The following is a 20,982-nucleotide window of genomic DNA, read 5'->3' as shown; positions in this document are numbered from 1 at the left end:
CACGTCAAAAGAAATGCTAACGGACTGAATATGTGTGAATGATTTGGATCTATTAACTGTGCTGCTGCCGTCTTGGTCAGCACATTCTAGTAAAAAAAATAACCCCAGTGAAAATGTTCCTTGTTAAATTGGGTTAAATAGAAACCGGCTAAATAAATTTGAGATCAGCAAGTTTTTTTTTGTTGAGTGAAATATATTTAACAGGATGTAAAGGGAAGTGATCTTATTCTCACAGATCACGGCAGAGTAGGAAGAGTCAGATTTTTATTTTTGTGCACACTGACAGTAAGAGGATAACATTGTGAGGTTTTTTTTACCCCCCTTCTTTTCTTTTTTTTGTTCCTCTTGTGTTAAAAGCACAAAGTCCTCCTTGTGGCCTCTGGGAAAAAAAACAGCTGCAAGAAAAACTTGCATAAAAAAAAAGAAAAAGAAAAAAACTCGTTATAGGCTACACACCTGCAACGAAGCCAAGCATGCAAATCTAATCACACTAACAAAATGTTTAGAGATGTTTAGAGAAACAGCAACATTTCTAAAGCTCGGCATTTGGATTTTTTTCTAGCATGAGGCGCTATTTCTAGCCTTCGGTTTAGAGATGAGACAAAAGTATTCTAATTACATCGGGGTTTTTTTTTTTTTTTTTTTTTTTGCAATCCGGTAAATCACGTTACCATCTACAAGCACTGCCAGGGCCAGATTGATATCATGTCCGCAGCAACACAAACAAGGTCAGAAATCACAGGCCCTGCACTTTGAGGGATGCTCCCCGTGATTTCCCTTTAAAACGCGCGTGACCTCATTTGGACTCGACGTGAAATGACATGTTGCTAATGCACCCATCACAGCGCAAATCCTACACGATTAATTTGATCTAATCCAAAAATAATCTCTCCTTGGATATATATGTTTTGTGTTTTTTTGTCGTTTCTTATTTCCTCTGCAGCGGACTCACTCTTCCTGATCTTAAACGTATACAAGCAAAAAAAAACAACACAAACTCTCTCACGCACACGGCCGCCAGTGGCTCCAGCATTGTCTGGTTGCCCGGCAACTGTCGGCGTGGCATGGTTGCTAGGGCCGTGTGTGGGAGGAGGAGGAGGTGGGTGAGAGAAAGAGGAGGAGGAGGAGGAGGGGAGGGGGGGGCTGCTCCGATTTCCAGCTGAATTGAGGCAGTCAGTAGGGAGAAGCCCCCCTCTTCCAGTCAACAGACAGGACTCTATTGAACAATAGAGCTGTACCAATGGGCCTGAGGCTAGGCAGCCAAGCCCTTGTTCAGGGTCACGCCGTGTTCGTCCCACAGTCCTCCGTGACCAATTAACTTCCACAGCAAAGAGTGTCGTTAGCACATTTGATGATGCGTCCATCACTGGCGCAGCCTTGGAATTTTACACCGATGCGAGGTGCATTGCGTGGCAGCCTGCCACGTCGGTGCGTTCAGAACACATGCAGAAGAAAAGGGGGACAGGGAGGTGGAGCTGCCAGGCCCAAGTGCTGAGCACAGCCTGCGCAGTCAAAACAGAGCTGCTGGACTCGGTGGGGAAATATTTGCTGAAGGTGACATAGATAAGTGGAAATTGAAACCCCCTAGACTGTTAGTAGTGGAAGAAAAGAAGAGAAAAAAAATAGATGATCTTGCAGCCCTCGCAGGAAGTGGCAAATCAAGCCATTGTAGAATATTTATGGGAACTATTGGCATCCCTGTGTTTCCAGGAGAGTCTGGACAGCAGCATTTCAGGGGATGAAATGCTGCTGAAAGGGAGCTGCGCTGCCAGGCAGAGTAACCATCCTCACGCCAATAACAAGAACAGGATTTTTATTAATATCTTGTAATACCATATATAATGCAATTGCATATCTTTGGCGAAAATAAATCTTATAAACATTTTATCAACAGAGGTTAGCATACAAAAACCAAAGGATGTGTCAGTCCAACAGACATGGCAGACAACAGGTACAAACTGATACTGGGTTGGCAGCTTTGTCAAATGCAGGAATTATTACACCCATATGAACTGCAACAAAAATCACATAATCAATATTCAATAACAGCTGTTGAGCGATGAAGCAACACGGGTTTTTTTTTTTCTTTTCTTTTGTCTCATTTTAGTTGAGTCTAAGTCCTGGGACCCCGTCCGAACGTCAACTCTGCCACGATGAGACTGATGATTTCGAACTTTTTGCAAGTTCCACAGAAAGAATGAGTCTTTCCGTGGTTTCACCGCGGCTGTCGTTCTATTCCAATGCAGGTCTGACACTACACAGCAGCTGCCCGGGTGGACCGAGTGGGCCCGATCCAGTGTACAGTGATATTTCAAACGTTTCGGTGTCCCCTGACAGATGAGTAATTTCTCTTTTCACGGATCTAAATCTGCGATGAGACCGACAGCTTAATCTTCGACCTCTGACGAGTCGAGTCAAAAAAATATACCTAAACATAAACCATACATGAGACAAATGTAAAACAAAACAAAAAAACGAGTCAATCGGGCCTCGTCGCACCTCTACGGTACGCGAGGAATGCATGGGCCTTTGATTCCGTACCCCCCCCCCCCTGCGCTGTACAGCAGTTTTGGCAACATAAGGGTTTCAGGGTCAGTGTTAATCAACCGTCCTCTAACCAGCCTATTAAAAAAGCTAAAGAAAGAGGGCAGAAAACCTGGCAGTCATGGTTAAATTGGGGAAGGGGGAGGGGGGGCTCACTTAAAAGACAATAAACATTGGCAAAATACTTTATCACTGTAACAAGAAAACAGGTGTATTGCTGTAAAACAAACACAAAGAAAAAAATGAAATACTCAATAAAAAGGAGCTCACAGAGTAAGAAAATAAAATGTGTCCAGTCATCTCTTTTTTGTTTCTCTCACACGACCAGTGTCTGATAGAGTATGCATTCAAAAAAAAAAAGAAATCCCATAAATTAAAGTAATAAATAAAGGTGATGATTGATGAACAACAGTTTGTTCTTTTTTTTTTTCTCCTTTTTTTTTTTCCTCTTCACAGCTAAACGAGACCAGTGTACGAAAGTATCAGCTCTGAGAACTGCAGCTTATTCTGCAATCGACGGCTCCCGCTTTAAAAGTGACACCAAAAAACAAACTAACCGGAGCCGTTGGTTTTGAGTCACCGCACTGACTTCGGTCGCCTAAAGTTTTCCTTTCTTCAGGAAACGTCACTTAAGAGAGTATGGCAAGCAGGGGGAATATGGTGGCCATGGCCCGGTGGCACAAGGACATGTTTGGCACAGGCCATGCAGGCTAAACTGAAAGCCACAGCGACACCATGACTGTGGGAGGAAATCTTCTACATATTCTTTCACCCACGCTACCTTGCATTGAGTGCTGCGAGCGTGTGGCCTTTCCAGGACCTCTAATGACAATTGTGTCCGTCTACACGAGTGGCTCGCAAACTTCCCTTTGGGAAACTTCATGCAAGCAGCTGACAATTAAAAACTTCATTTCACAGCTTGAGAGGAGAATGTGTACTTCCTTATTTTTGTTCTATTTGGAGAGAGAGAGAGAGAGAGAGAGAGAAGGGTGACGACAAAACACTCCCAGCCAACCAGAAACGAGGTCAGCAAAGGTGTTCGGTGTCTGTGAAGTTAATTCCTCTTTAGGCGTGACTATACCGGCCCCATTCGCAATCTTTACACTGGAATATGCTCTATGCCGTGGATCTCTATATTCACCTTTTATTTTTTTTAATTTGAGGCCCCAGGAGGGGCCGATCGGCGTAGATCACCTGTATAATTTTGAAAAAATCTTTCTTTCTAACTACATGGAACGAAAACCAAGGAGACAAGAGACATAAACAAACTGCACATCCAAATAATGGAGCAAGACGCCGCGTTAATGAACTACCCGCTTCTCTTCCTCGCCGTAGCAGGCTCCGCACGACAAGAGGGACGAGCGGCGAGCCGTGTGCCGCCGGCCCCAAAACGCAGGAGCGGCGAAGGGATCCGTCGCCGTTCGTCACTATTCACTGGAGCCAGATTTGTCAGAAAAAAGTTTTAAAAAAAAGAAAAGTGATCGTTTCAAACCATTCCTGGCGGCCGTCACCCCAAGGTTCAGGCCGAAGTTGACACGCATTATGATACACTCGCGAAATAAAAAAATATATATGAAGGAGAACCTATGAGCACGCAGTGAACATCTGGCAATGCGTTACAGATGCTCACTTTGCATAGGCTGGCACCAGACAGCAATATATGTCCCGCGTATGCGCAATAAATGTCAAAAACACGCTGCTGAATGAGAGGGACCGATGAGAGGAGCAGTGGATCAGCGAAAAACCAAAACAAAAAGGAAAGACACGTTGCGCTGTGACGGCAGCATAAAACTGAGTGAAGTACTGTAGCTAACTTTGCAACTAAATTTGGCAGTGGCAGAGTAATACTATTTCCACATCTTGCTAGTCCTGAAAAAAAGAGCCACAGCTCGTGTGTGATAAGTGTATCGCATAACAAGATCATAATACTACCCCATTCATTCTCTTAATTGTAAAGTTTAACTAGCATACTTGACTCGGAAAAATGCCACCGCGGAATAATGTGAAAAAGTTAAGGTTGCGGATTAATTATTGCATCTCTTACAAGAGGATTTATAGAGCAAGGGCTCCTTTTGAAATAGTGGCATTTCTTGTTTTTTCTTTTTTTTTTCTTCTGTAGCACAAAGAGGAGAAACTGATAACACCAGGAGGTTAGATCTTGTCTGTTACAAACATGCACTCATTCGCTTCATAAATAGATTCACTTGGAAGAGGATACAGGTTTGAGGAGGAAGCATGCAACGCTTAAAAGTTATAAAAACTTTCAGCTTTTTTTTTTCCATTTTGTCTTTGAGAGAAAAAAAACTCTTGAATCACAATCGTCTAATCCGACAGAAGCAGGCAGGTCATTTTGGATAGGTATCTTGATGGTGCTCCATAGCCCAAACGCCCATCTCCAACAGTCTCCCCCCAGTTACTCTATATGGCTTTGTTCTCCTGTGTGAACGACACTATTGCCATTTGTTTTGTTGGACAGAGATACTCCCAAACAAATGAAGGCTCAAAATGGCCAATGAACGATCAGGTAAGGAGAAGGAGGCACACTGGGACACATGATCAGGGGTCAGAGGTCAGGGTTTACAGGGTCCGGAGTCTTGTGAGGGCAAAAAGGGGGGACTTCATTTCCTGTTAAGTTTTGTGCTCTTGACAATGCGTTTGGAGCCCTCCGTGCAGCTGCGTATACCAGCCAGATGCAGCAAGGAGCCCGCGGCTTCCTTCAGCTCCTCATCCAGCTCCGGCTTGACCTCGCGTCGTGCCCTCTTGCTGATGGGCCACTTGATAGCGGGCGGACGTCGAGACGTCTGGTGGACGCCCCTTTCGTCCCAGAGGTCAGAGTCCTCGTCGCTGTGGAAACCCTCGCTGCCGGCGCGGCGAGACTGCCCGCGGTCACAGCCGCCTTCATCCAGGGAGGAGAGGGAGGAAGAGGAGGAGCGGGAGGAGCAGCGCTGCAGGGCCACGCTGCTGTAGTTGTGGTCCTGCTTTGGGTCACTGCTCACCAGGACAGAATCGGGTCGGGAGAGGTCCAGCGGGCCGTCAGAATTACCTGAGGAGAGCGGCGGACACAAAGAGGTACACATATGAATGCTAATTCTTTTCTTTCATTTCACGCGTTCGTCACAGGTGATATATTCTCGAAACAAAACGTGTAAAACTGGACAGGCTGTGACTTGAGCGAGTGAATCCTCGCGTGACATTCTGAGGAGGGGAAAGGCAGATATCAGCGACTGAGCCACACATAATGCAGTGTAAGCTCGTTTTGTTTACCGTCCAAGTGTAAAGCAGAACTAAGATTTGTTTTGGCTCAACAGGGAAAACCTGCTTTAGAAATAGGTTGCTGTGCGCATGAGAAAGCAGAATTAAACACCGTTTAGGTGAACATCAAATATTAGCAAAAAGCCTGTCACAATACAGGCAGCGAAACTGACTCTATCTTGTGTAATACATTCTGAAATTATCTTGAAATTATCAAATTTTAAGACGGTGTATGATTTGCTTTATAAGTTCTAGCTCTAAAGAGCTGGGTCAGTAAACGCTTCCCACTCATGACCCCTAAAACACTTAAATGTTTACATGGATTCAACCAAAAATACCCAACTCGTTAATTGGCGATCATTAGATGTGCCAATGTGTGTGTGCCAGGTGGATTTAAAGACCTCTCGAGATAACCGTTTGTAATAACTTAACCTGAGTAAACCAGCTGCTTTCTGGGGGACTTCCCAAATGTCAAACTATTCCCATAACATCTCCCAGCAAATATCATCAGGGAGAATATTTACAATCAGGGCACAGAGACATGTGAAAGCACACAAAATAACACGATAAAAGAAATTAAGAAAGCAATGACAGGGTGGTATGTCAGACAGGTAGGAGACAAAGAGCTAGAAGTGTGGGTGAAAGTATGGCTGCTGGTGGATTCTCTTACATGGGTCAACGTGGTGCCCGGGGGCAGAGTTTAAGAGCATCATGGCAGTGGCAGCATCAATGTCAGACTCTGGAAGAGGAGAGAACATGCATGATGGTCAGTCCTAAGGTATGAACGCATGGTAGGAGGGCATCTCTGCTAAGACTGGGTGGACCGGATTCCTTCACTAATTTGGAACTAGGCACAAGATGGCCCGATGGACGCTCAACAAACAGGCTGGATTTGCAGGCGATTCACAGAAACAGGCCTCGGGACACTTTTAAGCCGCTGATAGCGAGAGTGCATCCGATCTTTCAGACCTGACAAAGTGTCTGAAAGCCTCACAGCTCACTTCTGGGGGTCTAAATTATTAATGATTACACTGAGACTGAGTGCTCGACACTAAGCACCAGCAGAACCTCTGCCTGTCGTCAAGGTTACAAATCCAAGAGGCAGGAAGGGGAGGAGGGGGGGGAGCTGAGACATCGACTGCGACTGAGAGCTCTCAACATTATGGTCTACATGGGGCATCGATGACTTGAAAGCAATAAATCAAACCAAAAGCTGAGGACACAAATGATGCTGAATGTTTTGGGGCTGAAATGTGCGAAGGCAACATAATCAAAATACTGCACAAAACACAAGCTGGAACAACTGCACTCTATACATTTGCAGATTCAGGCAGTTTCTACTTTGCATACACAAAGTCACAAACTGAGATCGTTCAGCTTCGCTCTCACCTTTGAATGAGCATCCTTGTAGAAAGAGATGGCGAGGGGGTGAGGAGGCACTGCAGAAGGCAAACAAAAAAACATGGAGGATGAGATTTGTTGCGTTTGCAGAGGACATTTAAAGAAAAAGTGATAATCGATCTCCCTCAGAGTGCCCCAAAGTGTGTTTGAAAAGAAACGGACACTGAACAATTACAATCGAAAACATAAACCTATCCAGTAAAACCTGAAAGAGGACAGAGGTGTACAGGGTAAGCACAGAGAGTGATGACAGTACCTGGGTGGGGAGGCGGGTGGTGTGCAGAAGGCATGTGCGGCTGGGAAGTGCTGCTTCTTAAGGGCTTGAATTAGGTTGGGGCGATACTCGGGGTCAACACACCAAAGAGAACCTTTGCCATTGGCCTGCAGGACAGAGCAGAGTGAGTCAAACTGCTACACCCAAAATAAGGAACTTGCCAGAAATGTGTGCTAAGGGTTACACCGAGATGTTCGTATTTTAACAAAGTTAACGGCACCCTGCGGAGCATTCTTGTTACCAAAGTCAACTTGCGGTTAAATCCAAGGTTTTTTTCCACCAGAATCACTGACCACATGAATGAAGCTTAACAAACACAATCAGTGAGTTCCTTCCTCATAAGAAATTTGCCATACATCATTTATTATTAATGCATGCCTCGTTCATGTTTAAATGTGCGAGCCCGCAATCTTTTAGCCATCGCATGTCCACTGCTGCGTTTATTTATGTTTCCTACAGTTTTACAGCCACAACTGCTCTCAGAAGATTTGTGGAAAACCAGCAGCAGCTGACAAGCCCGTGTCCATGATGTATGTAATCCGCATCCATGATGCAAACAAAACAGGGGCTCACTTATAAAAACACGTCTTCCATCCCACTACTACTAGTACCACTATTTTACGTGGCTACTTGCGTTAAATAAACCTCCAGTGGGCGCTTTTAAAGATTCAATGAGACTCTTGCAATTCATTTTAGCGACGTGTGTAACTGCACCGCGCCGCAAATGACAAGATTATGATTTATCCCAGTGGAAAAAGAAAAAAAAAAAAAAAAAGAGAGAGAGAGGCAAGCGTGACCCTAACCTTTTGCAGATTAGTCGCCGTGGAAACGCACTACATTTCAAAATCACTTTTTCTAAATATAAGCCTCATAGCACCTCTTAAACAAGAGATGCTCGAGCTGCCAGAGCGGGGAACTCCAGGTGGAGAATTTACCTTGCAAAACCTGCAAGCACAACGCACCACGGGCAGCTCAAACTTTGCATTTGTAGATCTCATTTTACATGAATTTTTTAAAAAACAAGAAGACTCTTTAACACCCGCCACGAACAGAACATTTGTTTGACAGCACTGTGTTCACAACAAATCAGATGTGTGCCGTTTCATCCGACAGCGGCATATTCTTGCCTTGTACGGGAGAACAGAGCGAGGGAGGGAGGAGAATAACCTTGACTCAGATTACCAACCAGCACTGATGCAGGAAGAAGGAAATGTCTCCATGGCAACGGAAACCACCAGCCAGTGTCATGTGAAACTGGTGCTGGTGTCTCAGCAGACGAAGGGCTCACACTGTGCACCTGCATGCTGAGCAGCCTGCACCGCACCGTGCTGCTACTCAGAGAGTTCCAACAACCGTCCCCTCCCAAGATGGGAAAATATCAGGTCTTGGCCAGGCACCGGCCTCGGCACCACAGGATTAAAACCAATACCCACCCCCCCAAACTTCCAAGATGCGTGTACAAGCTTCGACTCGTAATGCTGCTTATTTCGGATTCTGTTCGAGCACATTATTCTGCGCCAAAGACAGATAAATGCAAATTGCAAACCAGTAGCCGGTAAATGAACATTACACAACACACATTTCCTTTTTGGTTTGCAGGAATGCTTGCGCAGCATGTGCGGTATGCACTTGTCCTTTTGTCCCAAGCACAAGCAGCTTCTCTCTAATCTATACAGGAATGCATCATAAATGAAGGGATCATAACGTTCACATCACCATAAAACAACTGAAAAAACTAAATCTTCTCTTTACTTAAAGTCACAGTCGACCATCTAAGAGTCCCGACTGTCAGATGCTTCCCTCCTCTCAGAATAGTCGCACTACCTTGAGGTACTTCAGGAAATAATGTCCCTTCTTAGCGTGCTGCGTTTGCATTTCCTCTGCAGGAGTATCTGTGACCTTGACTGAATTCCACTCTTATCGCAGCAAAGTCGGCAATCCCTGCAGCTGCGTTACAGTCACACGAGCCGCACTCGCAGCTTTGCACTGCAAACACACTTTCAGTCTGTGCTGTTTTGCCGAGCAAAGCTGACACATTTTTGTTGGTTGGACGGCTAATATCTCCTCATTAAACTGAATGGAGGCAGACGACGGTGACAGAATTTCTCGGTGTGTGAAAAACAGGAAGCGCTCAGGTGACCTACCTTTCCCAAACTCCTGTCGACCTTGCGGAAGCATTTGTTTAGAGACAAGTTGTGTCGAACTGAGTTCTTCCAGCCGGTGGGAGCATTGGAGAAATAAGGGAAGTGCTCGAGAATCCAGCCATAGATTTCTTTAACAGGCAGGGACTTGCTGGGAGACTGCTCGATGGCCATGTAGATCAGCAAGGAAAACGAGAAAGGAGGCTTAGACTTCAACGAGTCCCGCTCCCTGCCTCTGCCGTTTGATGATGATGAGGAGGATGATGATGGGCCCTGGTTTGACCCATAGTCTCCTTCTATGTCAAACAGGGGACTGCCGCTTGGCTGAGCTTCAGGACCCCCCAGAGTGAAGTTCTGAAGCAGGTTCTCGTGGAGCCAGTTGAGGTTGGTGAGCTCCTCATCCTCGGCACCGCCGGTTCGATCCACACTTGTTGCCAGCGGACTGGACGCGCACTCTGCCTCTGGCAGTGTTCCCACACCACAAACACCTCTGAGTCCCGTCCGCTCCTCTTGCATACCCGGAATTTCCGTTTTCTTATCTGGTGACATCCCAATGATTGGACCCATTAAATCAAAGAGGTCTGCGGAGACAAGAAAGAGGAGTTTGTTATTGTTGAATTGGCTTTAAAAGAAAAAAAAAGGAATAATAACCGACAGAAAAGTCATTTCAAAACAAAGCTGGCTGTATGAAATAACTGGAAGCGACATTTCGGGATGATGTGCTCTTCCAAACAGTGACCTTGTTTCCTTAAGTTTTCCCTAGAGGTGCATCCTCTGCAACTGTGTCTGTCTGCCTCTACTACACTTCTCGGCCCCTTCTCCGCTCCTCTCCTCCACGCCTGGTGAGGACAGAGAGGCTCTCAGCTCTCCCTCCTCTTGACTCCATGCGAGGACCTTCGAGGACATCCTCTCAAGAAACTAAACTGGCTTAAGGCTCCACTCCTCAACACCCACCTCATTTCAGCCAGGACGCAGCTGCTCATTATGTGTAAATGAGCGTGAGACCATCCAGTGTTTGCAGGAACGAGTGGAAGGCCTGCATCTTACAGAGGCTCCTCAAGACTGATCTGCATTCAGCAAGGATCAAGCCTCAATTTGTCGCATGCCAGATTAAGTAGTGTAAAGAGGCTGTAGCCTCGAGAGATGTCAGCCATTTAACAGCACAAAGAAATTCAATATGCCAGCAGTGAGGTATCATTAACAAATTCCATCCGAGTACCTGATCATTTAGACAATGACACTTTTTTTTTTTTAACCAGATTGTGAGGAAGCACGTTACGCCATGATTTCAGTTCGAGCTAAATCTATAAGTTGTACAAAAAGAGATATGATCCTGTTTACAAAGCCTATTATTACTATTATTGCATATCTAAAAAAAAAAAAATCAGATTAATTCTCCAAACCATATAAGTACAAGCAGTGGTCGTGCACACGGCTTAGTGATGCCAACAGCATAAAGAGATCACTCTTTGTCTCAGCTCACAGCTTTATGTCCTGGGTGTCACCATGACAACCACGCCGTCCCTTCAATTAGGAGCTGAAATCCCACAAACGAGTCAGTAAGAAAATAAGCACTGCATGCTGGCAGAGTCTGACACAGATGACCAAGGAGAAGAAGACCCCCCCCCCCGTTACGAAATGCTCCTGCTGTACCCGTGTGTGAACACCAGATGTCCAGGTTCTGAGGCGGTCCAGGATATTCTGGATCTGGACTGTAAAGAAAAAAAGAAAAAAAAGGAAGGTAGGTAGGAGAGAAAAAGGAGCACAGAGTGGTGGATGGGCATGTTTTCTCATCTCTCTGATAAGAATTGGGTCAAACTTGAGAGTTTGCACTGTGGCTAAGACACACGCAAATCAGTGTGTCAAAGCCAGTCAAGCAAGGGCAGCGGGGGAAGAAAGGAGACATTAGTGACTTTACAAAATAACCCTTACAAAAACATACGGCAGACATCCTATTTAGATTAACAGCGACATCCAACTCTGGGATCACGGTTTATTTCGTCTTAAAAGCATGCTAAAAGTTTCTGAAATCTTCCCTGCTCTATATGTGACAGTGCGTCATCTCTTTATCCCCGATTCTATGTCAGTTCCCTGTCGTCTGTGTGTAATAAACAGTCATTTTGATCACTAACAAAAAGGAAGTAAGTCACTGGGATTTCCAGGCCAAAGGCAAAAGGACATGCAGTATGTACACAGGGCGAGATGACAATATGTAGGTGGTAAGATTAATCTGTAGAAGGAAGCTAAACAGAAGAAAAAAAAAGGGTGAAAAAGAGACAAAGAGGAAGAGAAATAAAAACAGAGAGAGAACGAGTGGTAGGGAGGTAGGCTGTGCAAGTTGTCCACAGTCTGGGATGAATCACAGCTCCCAGCAAAGTAGAGCAATCAGATATGTTAGGCAGCACCATTTGTGTCAAAAGAAAATCTCTGCCGAAGACACAAGAACACAGATATCCACCGAATTAGTTTCCCACTCTGATTCCAATTACAAACTGTAAGGAGACCGAGTCCAGAGACGAGTCAACAGTTTCAGATGAAACTATTTGTCCTTTTATAAAGCACCGGACGCAATGCTTGGAGTGACTTTATTGTATCAATATAAACCCTTGAGATGAGTTGTGTTGTTTTTATTGGGTCCTAAAAAGCATGTTTACAGTAGTTGTGTGTAAATGAAAAATGAAGTGTAAAGGTGCAATCTGGGGCAGATCATATACACAGATACCAATAGAAGGAAAAAACAGACAGAAAGAGTCACACACACTCACTTTGCACAGAAAAAAAAAGGAGCTGAATGCCATTTGAGAAGTATACAAGGCCATTCTTTGTGGGTTTAAGACAAGTGTAAATCCATGACTCTGTTGCCCTACATTCTGACCTCTAACAAGTAGGTCTCAGTGAACCACAAGCCTTCACAGGTGTGGCCAAACGTGACTGTGACTGCATCAGGTTGTTTGATTAAAAGGTGTTGCCTTACTGCTCTCCAGAGTCAGCTGTAAACACTTCACATGACTGTCGATTGATTGCCTGTAAACTTGATTGAGGTTTATGACTGAGAGATGCCAAGAACTCAGAATGAGTGAAGTGATTAACCTCAAAGCACGAGAGAGCTTTACGCCAGCCCTTCCCAAACTTGACCTCTCTGCTGGGCCCTTGGGTACGAGACAGAGCGCATCCTCTTTTGAGTAGCAAATCATTTGAATATCAAGACAGGCTGGGTGGATGGACGAGGAGGCTGCCTTGCATCCAGCCAAACACAGGAAGTATTTTAGCACGACTGCAGCTGGTCAATTACCACTGCTTCTGCAATGATCGCAGTTATCATTGCTCTTATAAAAAGGCATCAAAGAGAGGCGGCTGGGAATGCAGTGAATAATGGGACATCAGCGAGTGGAGTGGAGAGGGGAGAGGGAGCTAATAAGGCGGACTGGACTGTTGACTGCTGCTCATCCTTGAAAATACACCAAAGCTGCGATGGTGCTGACCTGATGGCTCATCTGCAAGTTAAAATAGCCCTGCACACCGCCAGCCTCATCATATTCATGTGCAAACAGGCAGGCTAACAGCAGGTGCCAAGCCACACCCCCCCCCCCTTTCAAACTGCTCTTTTATCCTGTTAAGCACTTAGCCTATTCAACAATACACAAAGACATATGGAGATGGCTTTAAATGGCAAATCAAGCAGTTGATGAACCAGATATGTTCAGGTGTACGTAAAGGAGATGATTGCAGCTTTTAAATGAAGAGGTGCTGGTTTGAGATGTTTTCCTGGGAGTGAATCTCATGATCAGAGCTCAGTTGCCACGGCAGCCAATGTTGTAAGGGAAGCAATTGTGCTCATGTCTGTGCATGAAGAGAGAGCTAATGTGGGGAGATCAATACAGGCGGAAAATGCTGAGGCCAGCAGTCTGCTGCTGTTCTCCACAAACCTGTCTGACAAAGAGCAGCGTGAAGGCTGCTACCAACCTGGGTGTCATGGCACTCCTGACGAAGTGCCATTAAGGCATACTTTATAATGCCCAAACCACGCAACAACAAGCTAACCTTTGGCTCACATGTGGGTTTCTTTTTTTGGTTTTTAAATGGCCATGACAGAGGAAGATATCAAAGCAAAAACTAAAAGTACTGGTGTTGTGACCGTAACTGCCTTGAGTTAATGTACTCGCACCACACCCTCCTCACACAAAATAAACCAGTTGACACAAACCAGTTACACAAAGGTGTGTCGCAAAGCCCCACGGTGACGGCTGTTATTTGAAACCCTAACTGATATTTAGGTGGCTACCCGGTCAGGCTGGAGCTCTAAAAATGTGGATGAGACAAAGGCAGACTGAGTTAGAGTGGGATAGAGGGAGAGGCTGTTCCAGAGCGAGGCAGCCGAGTGGCCAGTTCTTTTATTTTACACAAGGGTTAAATTATGTCACGGCGAACAAAGCCTCCATTAATGTTCCAATGTTACATTATCGAATAAAACTATTCAGCAAATGTTAACGGTTTACTAAGTCTGAGGTGAAAGCAAAAGAAAACGCTTGCACAAAGCTACAACCGGCCCCACACTCGGCCCGTACAAAGGAGCAGTTGTTTTTACTCTAATCATGTTTCCAAAGTGCTCAGTATTCACATCGCGGGTTTCAAACAGGGAACTAAGAGGGAAGGAAACACCTCCTGCCTGTTGAGGAAGTTCATTTTCAGAAAACAAATTCAGACTTCACACACAGACAGTTAGGCCTGCGCTTTACCAAGAACAGAGGACTCGGGGCTAGCGAGAGGTGGAGAGTTTGACTTTATCGCAGCAACAGTGTTTACTTTGAGAAACTGAGAATTCCACCAGCGAGCAGCTCGGAGACTCCCAGGCTGATCAGAAAGTATTGACTAATGCAATCGGTCAGACAGAAACAAGCAGTGAAACAACAGATCATGATTCGGTTCATGCTCATCATTGACATTACCTTCACACAGTGACTTTCAGCTCAAACACACAAGAGTGCACTTTGACTGTAAACAGAGGCGAGGCCTTCCAAAGTGCATGCCAGCCCCCAACCGACACTGAAACCTTATCTCTTTGGTCATGTGCCTGTAAGTTCGTTGTACCAGCACTCACCACCAATCAACATACACAACAGGCCTCAGCTGCCTGTAAAAAAAAAAAAAATCAAATCAAATGGAAGACATAAGCCTTTTTTTTTTTTCTACATTCGTGAACGCACGCCTTGACCAATTCAGCGGAGGTTTTACCATAAGCCACCCAAGGAATGTTTTCTGCACGAGATTACTTTCCCTGGAAATACAACACGTGTCCATGTGTGAAAGAAACGCATAAACCAGAAGTAAAGCCCTGCAGCAAAAACCCTTATTCATTCATCAAAGAAATCCTAATCGAACCCTGACAGAATTCTTCGGAATTATTTGTGTCAAATGACAAACGTCTCCAGCAAAGATAATATTTACCGTGGCATCAGACGGCAGTAAATCCACTGAAGCAGGTGCTCGCCATAAAAGTTTGGAAGCAGTAAGTAATGCAACGCGAAAATTTGAGCCAAGTGCTATCTGCATGCATGTATCTTTCACATCCAGCCCCCCGTTCATTTTTACTGAAACACCACCAGCAGCGAGTGGTATTTAAAAAAATAAAAATAATGGAACATTTTATCAATGTTCCAATTTTCATGGTAAACTAAATACTGATTACTGTAGCGTCAGAAAAAATGGGAAACGTTTTAGTTCTTTATCCATTCGTGACAACACAACACCCTTTTGTGGGTTTTTTTTGTACTTTCCGGTGCTCAGTGGTTAGAGTCGGTCGTCCAATAACCGGAAGGTTGGCAGTTCGATTCCCACCCTCGCCACTCAAAAAAGATTGGTGGAACTGACAGCTGGAGGGGTGTTAGTCCACCTCCTTGTCACGGCTGAGGTGCCCTTGAGCAAGGCAGCGTACCCCCCATGCTCCCCGGGCGCTTCATGGCTGCCCACCGCTCCAGGTTGGCATCTGTCTCTGAGTGTGTGACCCTGTGCATGTGTGTGTCAACAGGTGCCAACCTGGATGGGTTAAAAGCGGAGGACAAATTGCGTGTGTATGCATGACCAATAAATTGGATCTTAATCTTAGTTTTGTTTGTTATGAAGCAGTTTTCTAAATCCGTCTTTTTTAAAATCATCACCTCGACGATAAGCTTTTAAGCGCAAAGCCGGGGGCAAAATTCTTATTCTGATACCACTTTTATGTCAACTTCTTGACAAGTTTACAAAGCACCCGACCAACCAGTTGTCAGTTGTTATAGTTTTTAAGATTTTCCAAAGGAAGTGAGAGTGGAATGTGCATGTTCATGTCCACGTTTCCTAGAGGATCTTGATCCTTTTACACACAAGCTGGTCAGCCTGTCTTACTTGCATCGGTTAAATAAATCCCGTTAATTCAGCCAACGGTGATAAGACAAAGACCCATTGTGACACAGGACACAGCCGTCCTTCCCTCTTCCTTTCTCTCAATCAAGGAAACGGTTTCGTCACTGTTGCCTTCAGTGAGGCGGGCCCTAATGGGCTGTGTCTAAAGTCCACCCTCGTCAAGAGATGACACAGGCACAGGAGCAGTCGGGGGTTAGGGAGGAGGAGGAGAGGGGGCCGCTCGCCAGTGTCAGTGGATGCCCATCAATTAAAGGATGTAAAATAATAAATGGGGTAGATGGAGGGGAACCACAACAGGAATTAAACCACTGGATTGCCTACAAATAGTGAACACACTCAAAGGCTTAAAGGGGTACATTTGGTTTTTTAAATTCAAGGAGTTTTGTTTCTTTAAATTTTCTTCAAGTCTCCTTGTAAATCTCTTATTGGCTTAACCAAGTTGGCGGTGGCAGCTGTGCAAAGAAGCAGGAAGTTTCGGGCATGAATGTAGATGCCATTCAAAAGACAAAAGCTGATGTGATATCTCAAAAAAAAAAATTTAAAAAAAGCAGAGACAAGTTGATCATCTGATCACCACAGGAACACAAAATCCCAGCCAGAGAACCCAACGTGGGAGGCGGCACGCACATGAAAACATGCAATGTCTGCGAAGGCGTTTAGACACCGACCATGCTTGATTGGCAGAATGTCACAGACCCAAAACATCAGCAGACTACATCCTCCTGGGGATGTCCCTTCTTCAAAAATCACACAGGGGCTGTGTGAGTGATTACTGAAGCTTGCTACTACGACACAGCTTAAACTCCATAAGTCAGACAGGTTAGTGTCAAACACTCGGAGCTGAAGCTCGCTGATCAGTGACTGATCTTGAGTAAACATACAGCTGTTCAGCTTAACCTACTCCTGAATAATGAAGGGGAACACGCTCTTTAAACACGTTACCCAACACTTTCGTTAGCAGTTCATTAGAAGATCCAAAAGAAAAGAAGTAAAAAAACGGTCTACTGTCGCCGTCGTTGTAACGCCGGCTGTTAAACTAGTTCCCATTTTTGAATGAGTTAAAAAACACTAAAAAAAAAAAAAAGAAAAGAAGCAGGGCACACAGCAACAGAATTATACAAACGCATCCACTTCAACAGAGCAATAACCACCTTCCTTTTTCTGCCAACCTACACATGATAACAGTAAGTGATACCATCCAATCCAACTATTAAAACAGTCGGTACAATGAAAGTCACAAGTGACTGGGTAATAACTGGGTTTTCAGAGAACAGCAGGCTATAAAGCTTTAAGCTTTTCTATTGAGGCCATCAATGAGAGACCAGGTTTAGTCTGTGTTAAGCAATCCCAATGGTTTCTGCCACATGGCTCCGCTTTCATAATGATTTCAATGCCACGGTCCCTCGTAAATCTGCAAAAGAGTGTGGTGGATTTCAGAGGACGAAGCCTCTCTGTTGCTCCGGGTCAGAGTACACAGTCCTGTGATAAGGCTGATAGCATGACAGCACCATTTTAAACGGCCCATTCTGAGCCACACTTTCTTGGACAGAGAGCAACAACTCAACGCCATCGCCAGTTCCTTCCGCAGATTTTCTGTGAAAAATATTTCTTTTTAGACGTTGTTACTGAACAGTCAGCCGGACTTCCACTGGATACCAGTAACTCATTAAATATTCAATGGCCTGGTAGTCCCTTTGCTCATTTTGTGGAACTCCTTCCAGTTCTGTCGTCACCACAGTAAAATGGAGCAACGACTCAAAAAAAGTGACGTCAAAGTGTTCACTAAGTTGTAAAAGGTAACGTGGAGTTGGTTAGACACTTGGTTAGACACCCCAACAATGTGGAATGAAATCGGCGATGAACATGGAGCGTCACACCTGAATATGACGATAAGGGCATTATTCTTTTAGGAAAATGAAAACAACAACCAGATGGCCAGATTTCATGACAACAGCTCCACATTATAACGAGACGCGTGTTATCTGTTGTCCCGCTAACTAGATGTTAACATCAGATGTGGTACAACCGTCGGTAAAACCTTCTCCCTCTTAAATGAGCCTTTCCTTTTCAAACAGAGCCCACTAGGAACAGAACTGTACCAGAAAGTGAGCAGTCCGCCTCCTATTTAAACTCTGAATAATGTAGAAAAGACCCACTTGAACCGTGGAGTAATTTCTAATGTGGGAACTACGGTGTCTTTAAAGGCTGTTCCAACAATTCAAAGACCCCACTGATGGTGCACATGTAAAGACAAAATTCAACCTTACTGACAATATCTGAGATCCTAACCATTTCACGTCGCAATAACTACTTTACTGAGTTATGGCGAGTCTTATTTATAGTAATGAATGTCAGTAAAGTTAGCATACCGGTACCCTTGTCTATTCTGGGAGGCCAGAGCACTTACCCTTCAGATGCTGCTGTACATTCAAACAAGTTCACGGGTGGACACATGCTACAAACAACAGCAAACACAACAGATGGTTTGACCTAAAAAGAAAAATGAACACAGAAATTCTAGCAATAAAATAATGGCAGATTGGCAGCATCTGTTTCTTTTTTGTCTTTCTCAGACCCGTAAGCCCCCCCCCGTTGCCTTTGTCCTCCATCTATCACTTGAGCTTTAACAACTGGCAAGTACAACGAGGGGGACAACATCAGCACACACGGGAGTCATGAGCTAACAGAAGCTAAAGGGAATTTCCCAACATGTCTTTGTTTTTTTCCCCACAAATATACAGAAAAAAAACCAAAAACATCAATGCATCATGATGAATTTTACATGAGGTTTGTCCAGTCTGGGAGATGCAACACCGACAGGCAGCAGAGAGAGACGCTCAAAGGGCCTCGAACAGTGGACATGCAGTGTGGAAAATGTTACTTTTGAAGCCATTTTGTAACCATCTGAATAACTCCAGCAAACAAATGTAACTCATTACGGAGAACACATTTTTCATTACTGGACGGTTGGGGCAAAAACTCCTCTTCCAGCTGGAATTGTTCTCTCAGGTTTCACGTTGAGCCTCGCCACGGCGATGCCACGTTCCACAAGCACCGTGCTTTCCAGTAACTCTAGAACCATTTTCTGACATCGGGGCAAAAAAATATTGCTTGATTGTCAGCGCAGAGAAGAGCAGCTCTCCGACCACTCGGACACCCGCCTTGGTCTCAGGGCACGGCAGAATGAAGTTGCTCTAAACAATGCATTGATTTGATTGGCAAATGGGAGGCAGGGCGACTTCCAACAAGAGACCAAGTCAAAAACAACATTGACCATCTGAGAACATACTCCCAAACAGAAAGGGCCTCAGCTCCATGTAGGCCGTGTTACAGTTCAATACCAATGTTTGGCTTTGCCGACCCATGCCGCCTGGATATAAACATCAAATAATGGATTCATGCGTGGTAAAAAGAGGCAAAGCAACAGAGGTGTTCTCTACACGCCTTATGATCGAAATCTCTATATTTTCAGGTGGAAGTCCTTTGTTGCCAGGATTGTGATTAATGACAGCAACTCAAATACATGTTGAATTCTTAAAAACTACAATCACATTTGTTTCAGAATTTCATTTCAGTGCTCCATTCCAGGTGACTATTTCCTCCTCGACAATAGGACTGAGAGCACCTATTCAGCATTTCAAGAACATCTACATGGAGTGGACAGAGAGCTTTTTCTACTCTCTGACATTGTTTATAGAGCACCGTATCTGGGACAATCTTGTGATAATCCATTACATCATGTGCTTAGCTGGCCTGTGTACTTTCTAACCTCTGGTGCTGTCAATTTATGCCATGAAATATTCAACTATTTATAGATGGTAAGAGGAGAAGATATGCGTCTTACGTCACAACCAATAAAAGACTGCCCAAGTATCGCAGTCTACTACAACTTGAGAAAATATGAGACGACTACTAGACTAAAAGCCGTGGGGGGGGGGCATCGGCTGAAAGGGCTGCTCGCATCGAAAACTAATGTGCTTTGTAGCTTCTGACTCAAGGCGACACTCGCAAGCAACCACAACAGTAACACAACGAAGAATACAAACTTACCCGGAATGACGTGGACAATTGCACAACATTTCCCGACACACGGGACTCGTTACGAAGTAACTTATCTCCGGCTGGTTCGCCGAGTTTTGTTTACTACTGAGTGAAGCAAGTTCCTTATCACATACATGTTACGTTGCCAGTGTTAGCTCTGCCAGCAGAACCGGGAGGCAAAGTAGCGTTAGCAGCCGCTCGATGAGTCAGTGAAGGGAAACCTACCATTAGCTTTAGCATAACATTTAAACTACCGAGAACAGTACAATTTTGACCACATTTTCACATATCACACGGTAGCCATTATCCGGCTCTGTAAACAAGCCTCTCTTGTCTAACAGGGGGAGCGCAGACAAGTAACGTGAACATGAACTAGCTGGCCACATGCTGTCGCTTGTTCTGCCATGCTGGCTGCTCTAAGCAAAGTCACTTGACCAATTTTACTTTCAGCGTGTTCGGAGGACTGCCCGTTCCCTGTCGAACACCGTTAAATCGCGGACATTTCAAAAGACCAACAAATACTTACAATCATGCAAGTTGTGCCCCGGTGCGGTTTGTTTAAAGACGCGTCCGCGCGCAGTTTATTCAGATGTCTGTCTCACACAATGTCAGAGATCAGATCAGCAGCTGCTTCCTCCATACACGCAGCGCGCAGATCACACAGCGCACGGCAACGCTACCAAACCCCTCGCCGTCGTCATGGCAACAGCTCCACTTCAGCCAATCAAAACCCTTCCCCTCCTATCTCCCCTGGCAACTGCCGCAGCGCCGGAGCTCCGCGAACGCGCACGCCAATTTTGCATCGTGCAATGTTCTTTCAGTTTTGATCGCCTTCCGCTTACAACGCACAGGAGGGAAATGTGTTTTTTAGAGTGTTTCAAAAGTGTTTTAGAAGGATTAATCAAGCCATAGTTATGAAGCGGCAGCACT

General features: G+C 44.9%; 1 protein-coding gene across 4 annotated transcripts; it reads right to left on the bottom strand.

Annotated features, from left to right (window-relative positions):
- Positions 1–1,796: 1,796 nt before the first annotated feature.
- Positions 1,797–20,732, bottom strand: foxn2a (forkhead box N2a). 4 transcript variants are annotated; one of them, XM_075477207.1, is made up of 7 exons: positions 20,579–20,732; positions 11,266–11,324; positions 9,616–10,193; positions 7,454–7,578; positions 7,186–7,235; positions 6,467–6,535; positions 1,797–5,587 (listed from the first exon to the last, which is right to left on the bottom strand). In XM_075477207.1, exons 3-7 carry the CDS (start codon positions 10,177–10,179, stop codon positions 5,163–5,165), a joined length of 1,233 nt encoding a protein of 410 aa, XP_075333322.1. In that variant the 5' UTR covers positions 10,180–10,193; positions 11,266–11,324; positions 20,579–20,732; the 3' UTR covers positions 1,797–5,162. The 4 variants fall into 4 exon arrangements, with proteins under 4 accessions (XP_075333322.1, XP_075333314.1, XP_075333316.1 ...); XM_075477199.1 differs by lacking the exon at positions 11,266–11,324; XM_075477201.1 differs by lacking the exons at positions 11,266–11,324; positions 20,579–20,732 and adding an exon at positions 20,062–20,191.
- Positions 20,733–20,982: the final 250 nt, after the last annotated feature.

This window comes from Odontesthes bonariensis, chromosome 2 (genome assembly GCF_027942865.1).
Source record: "Odontesthes bonariensis isolate fOdoBon6 chromosome 2, fOdoBon6.hap1, whole genome shotgun sequence".
NCBI lineage: Eukaryota > Metazoa > Chordata > Actinopteri > Atheriniformes > Atherinopsidae > Odontesthes > Odontesthes bonariensis.
This window is presented reverse-complemented; position numbering and strand designations above follow the sequence as displayed.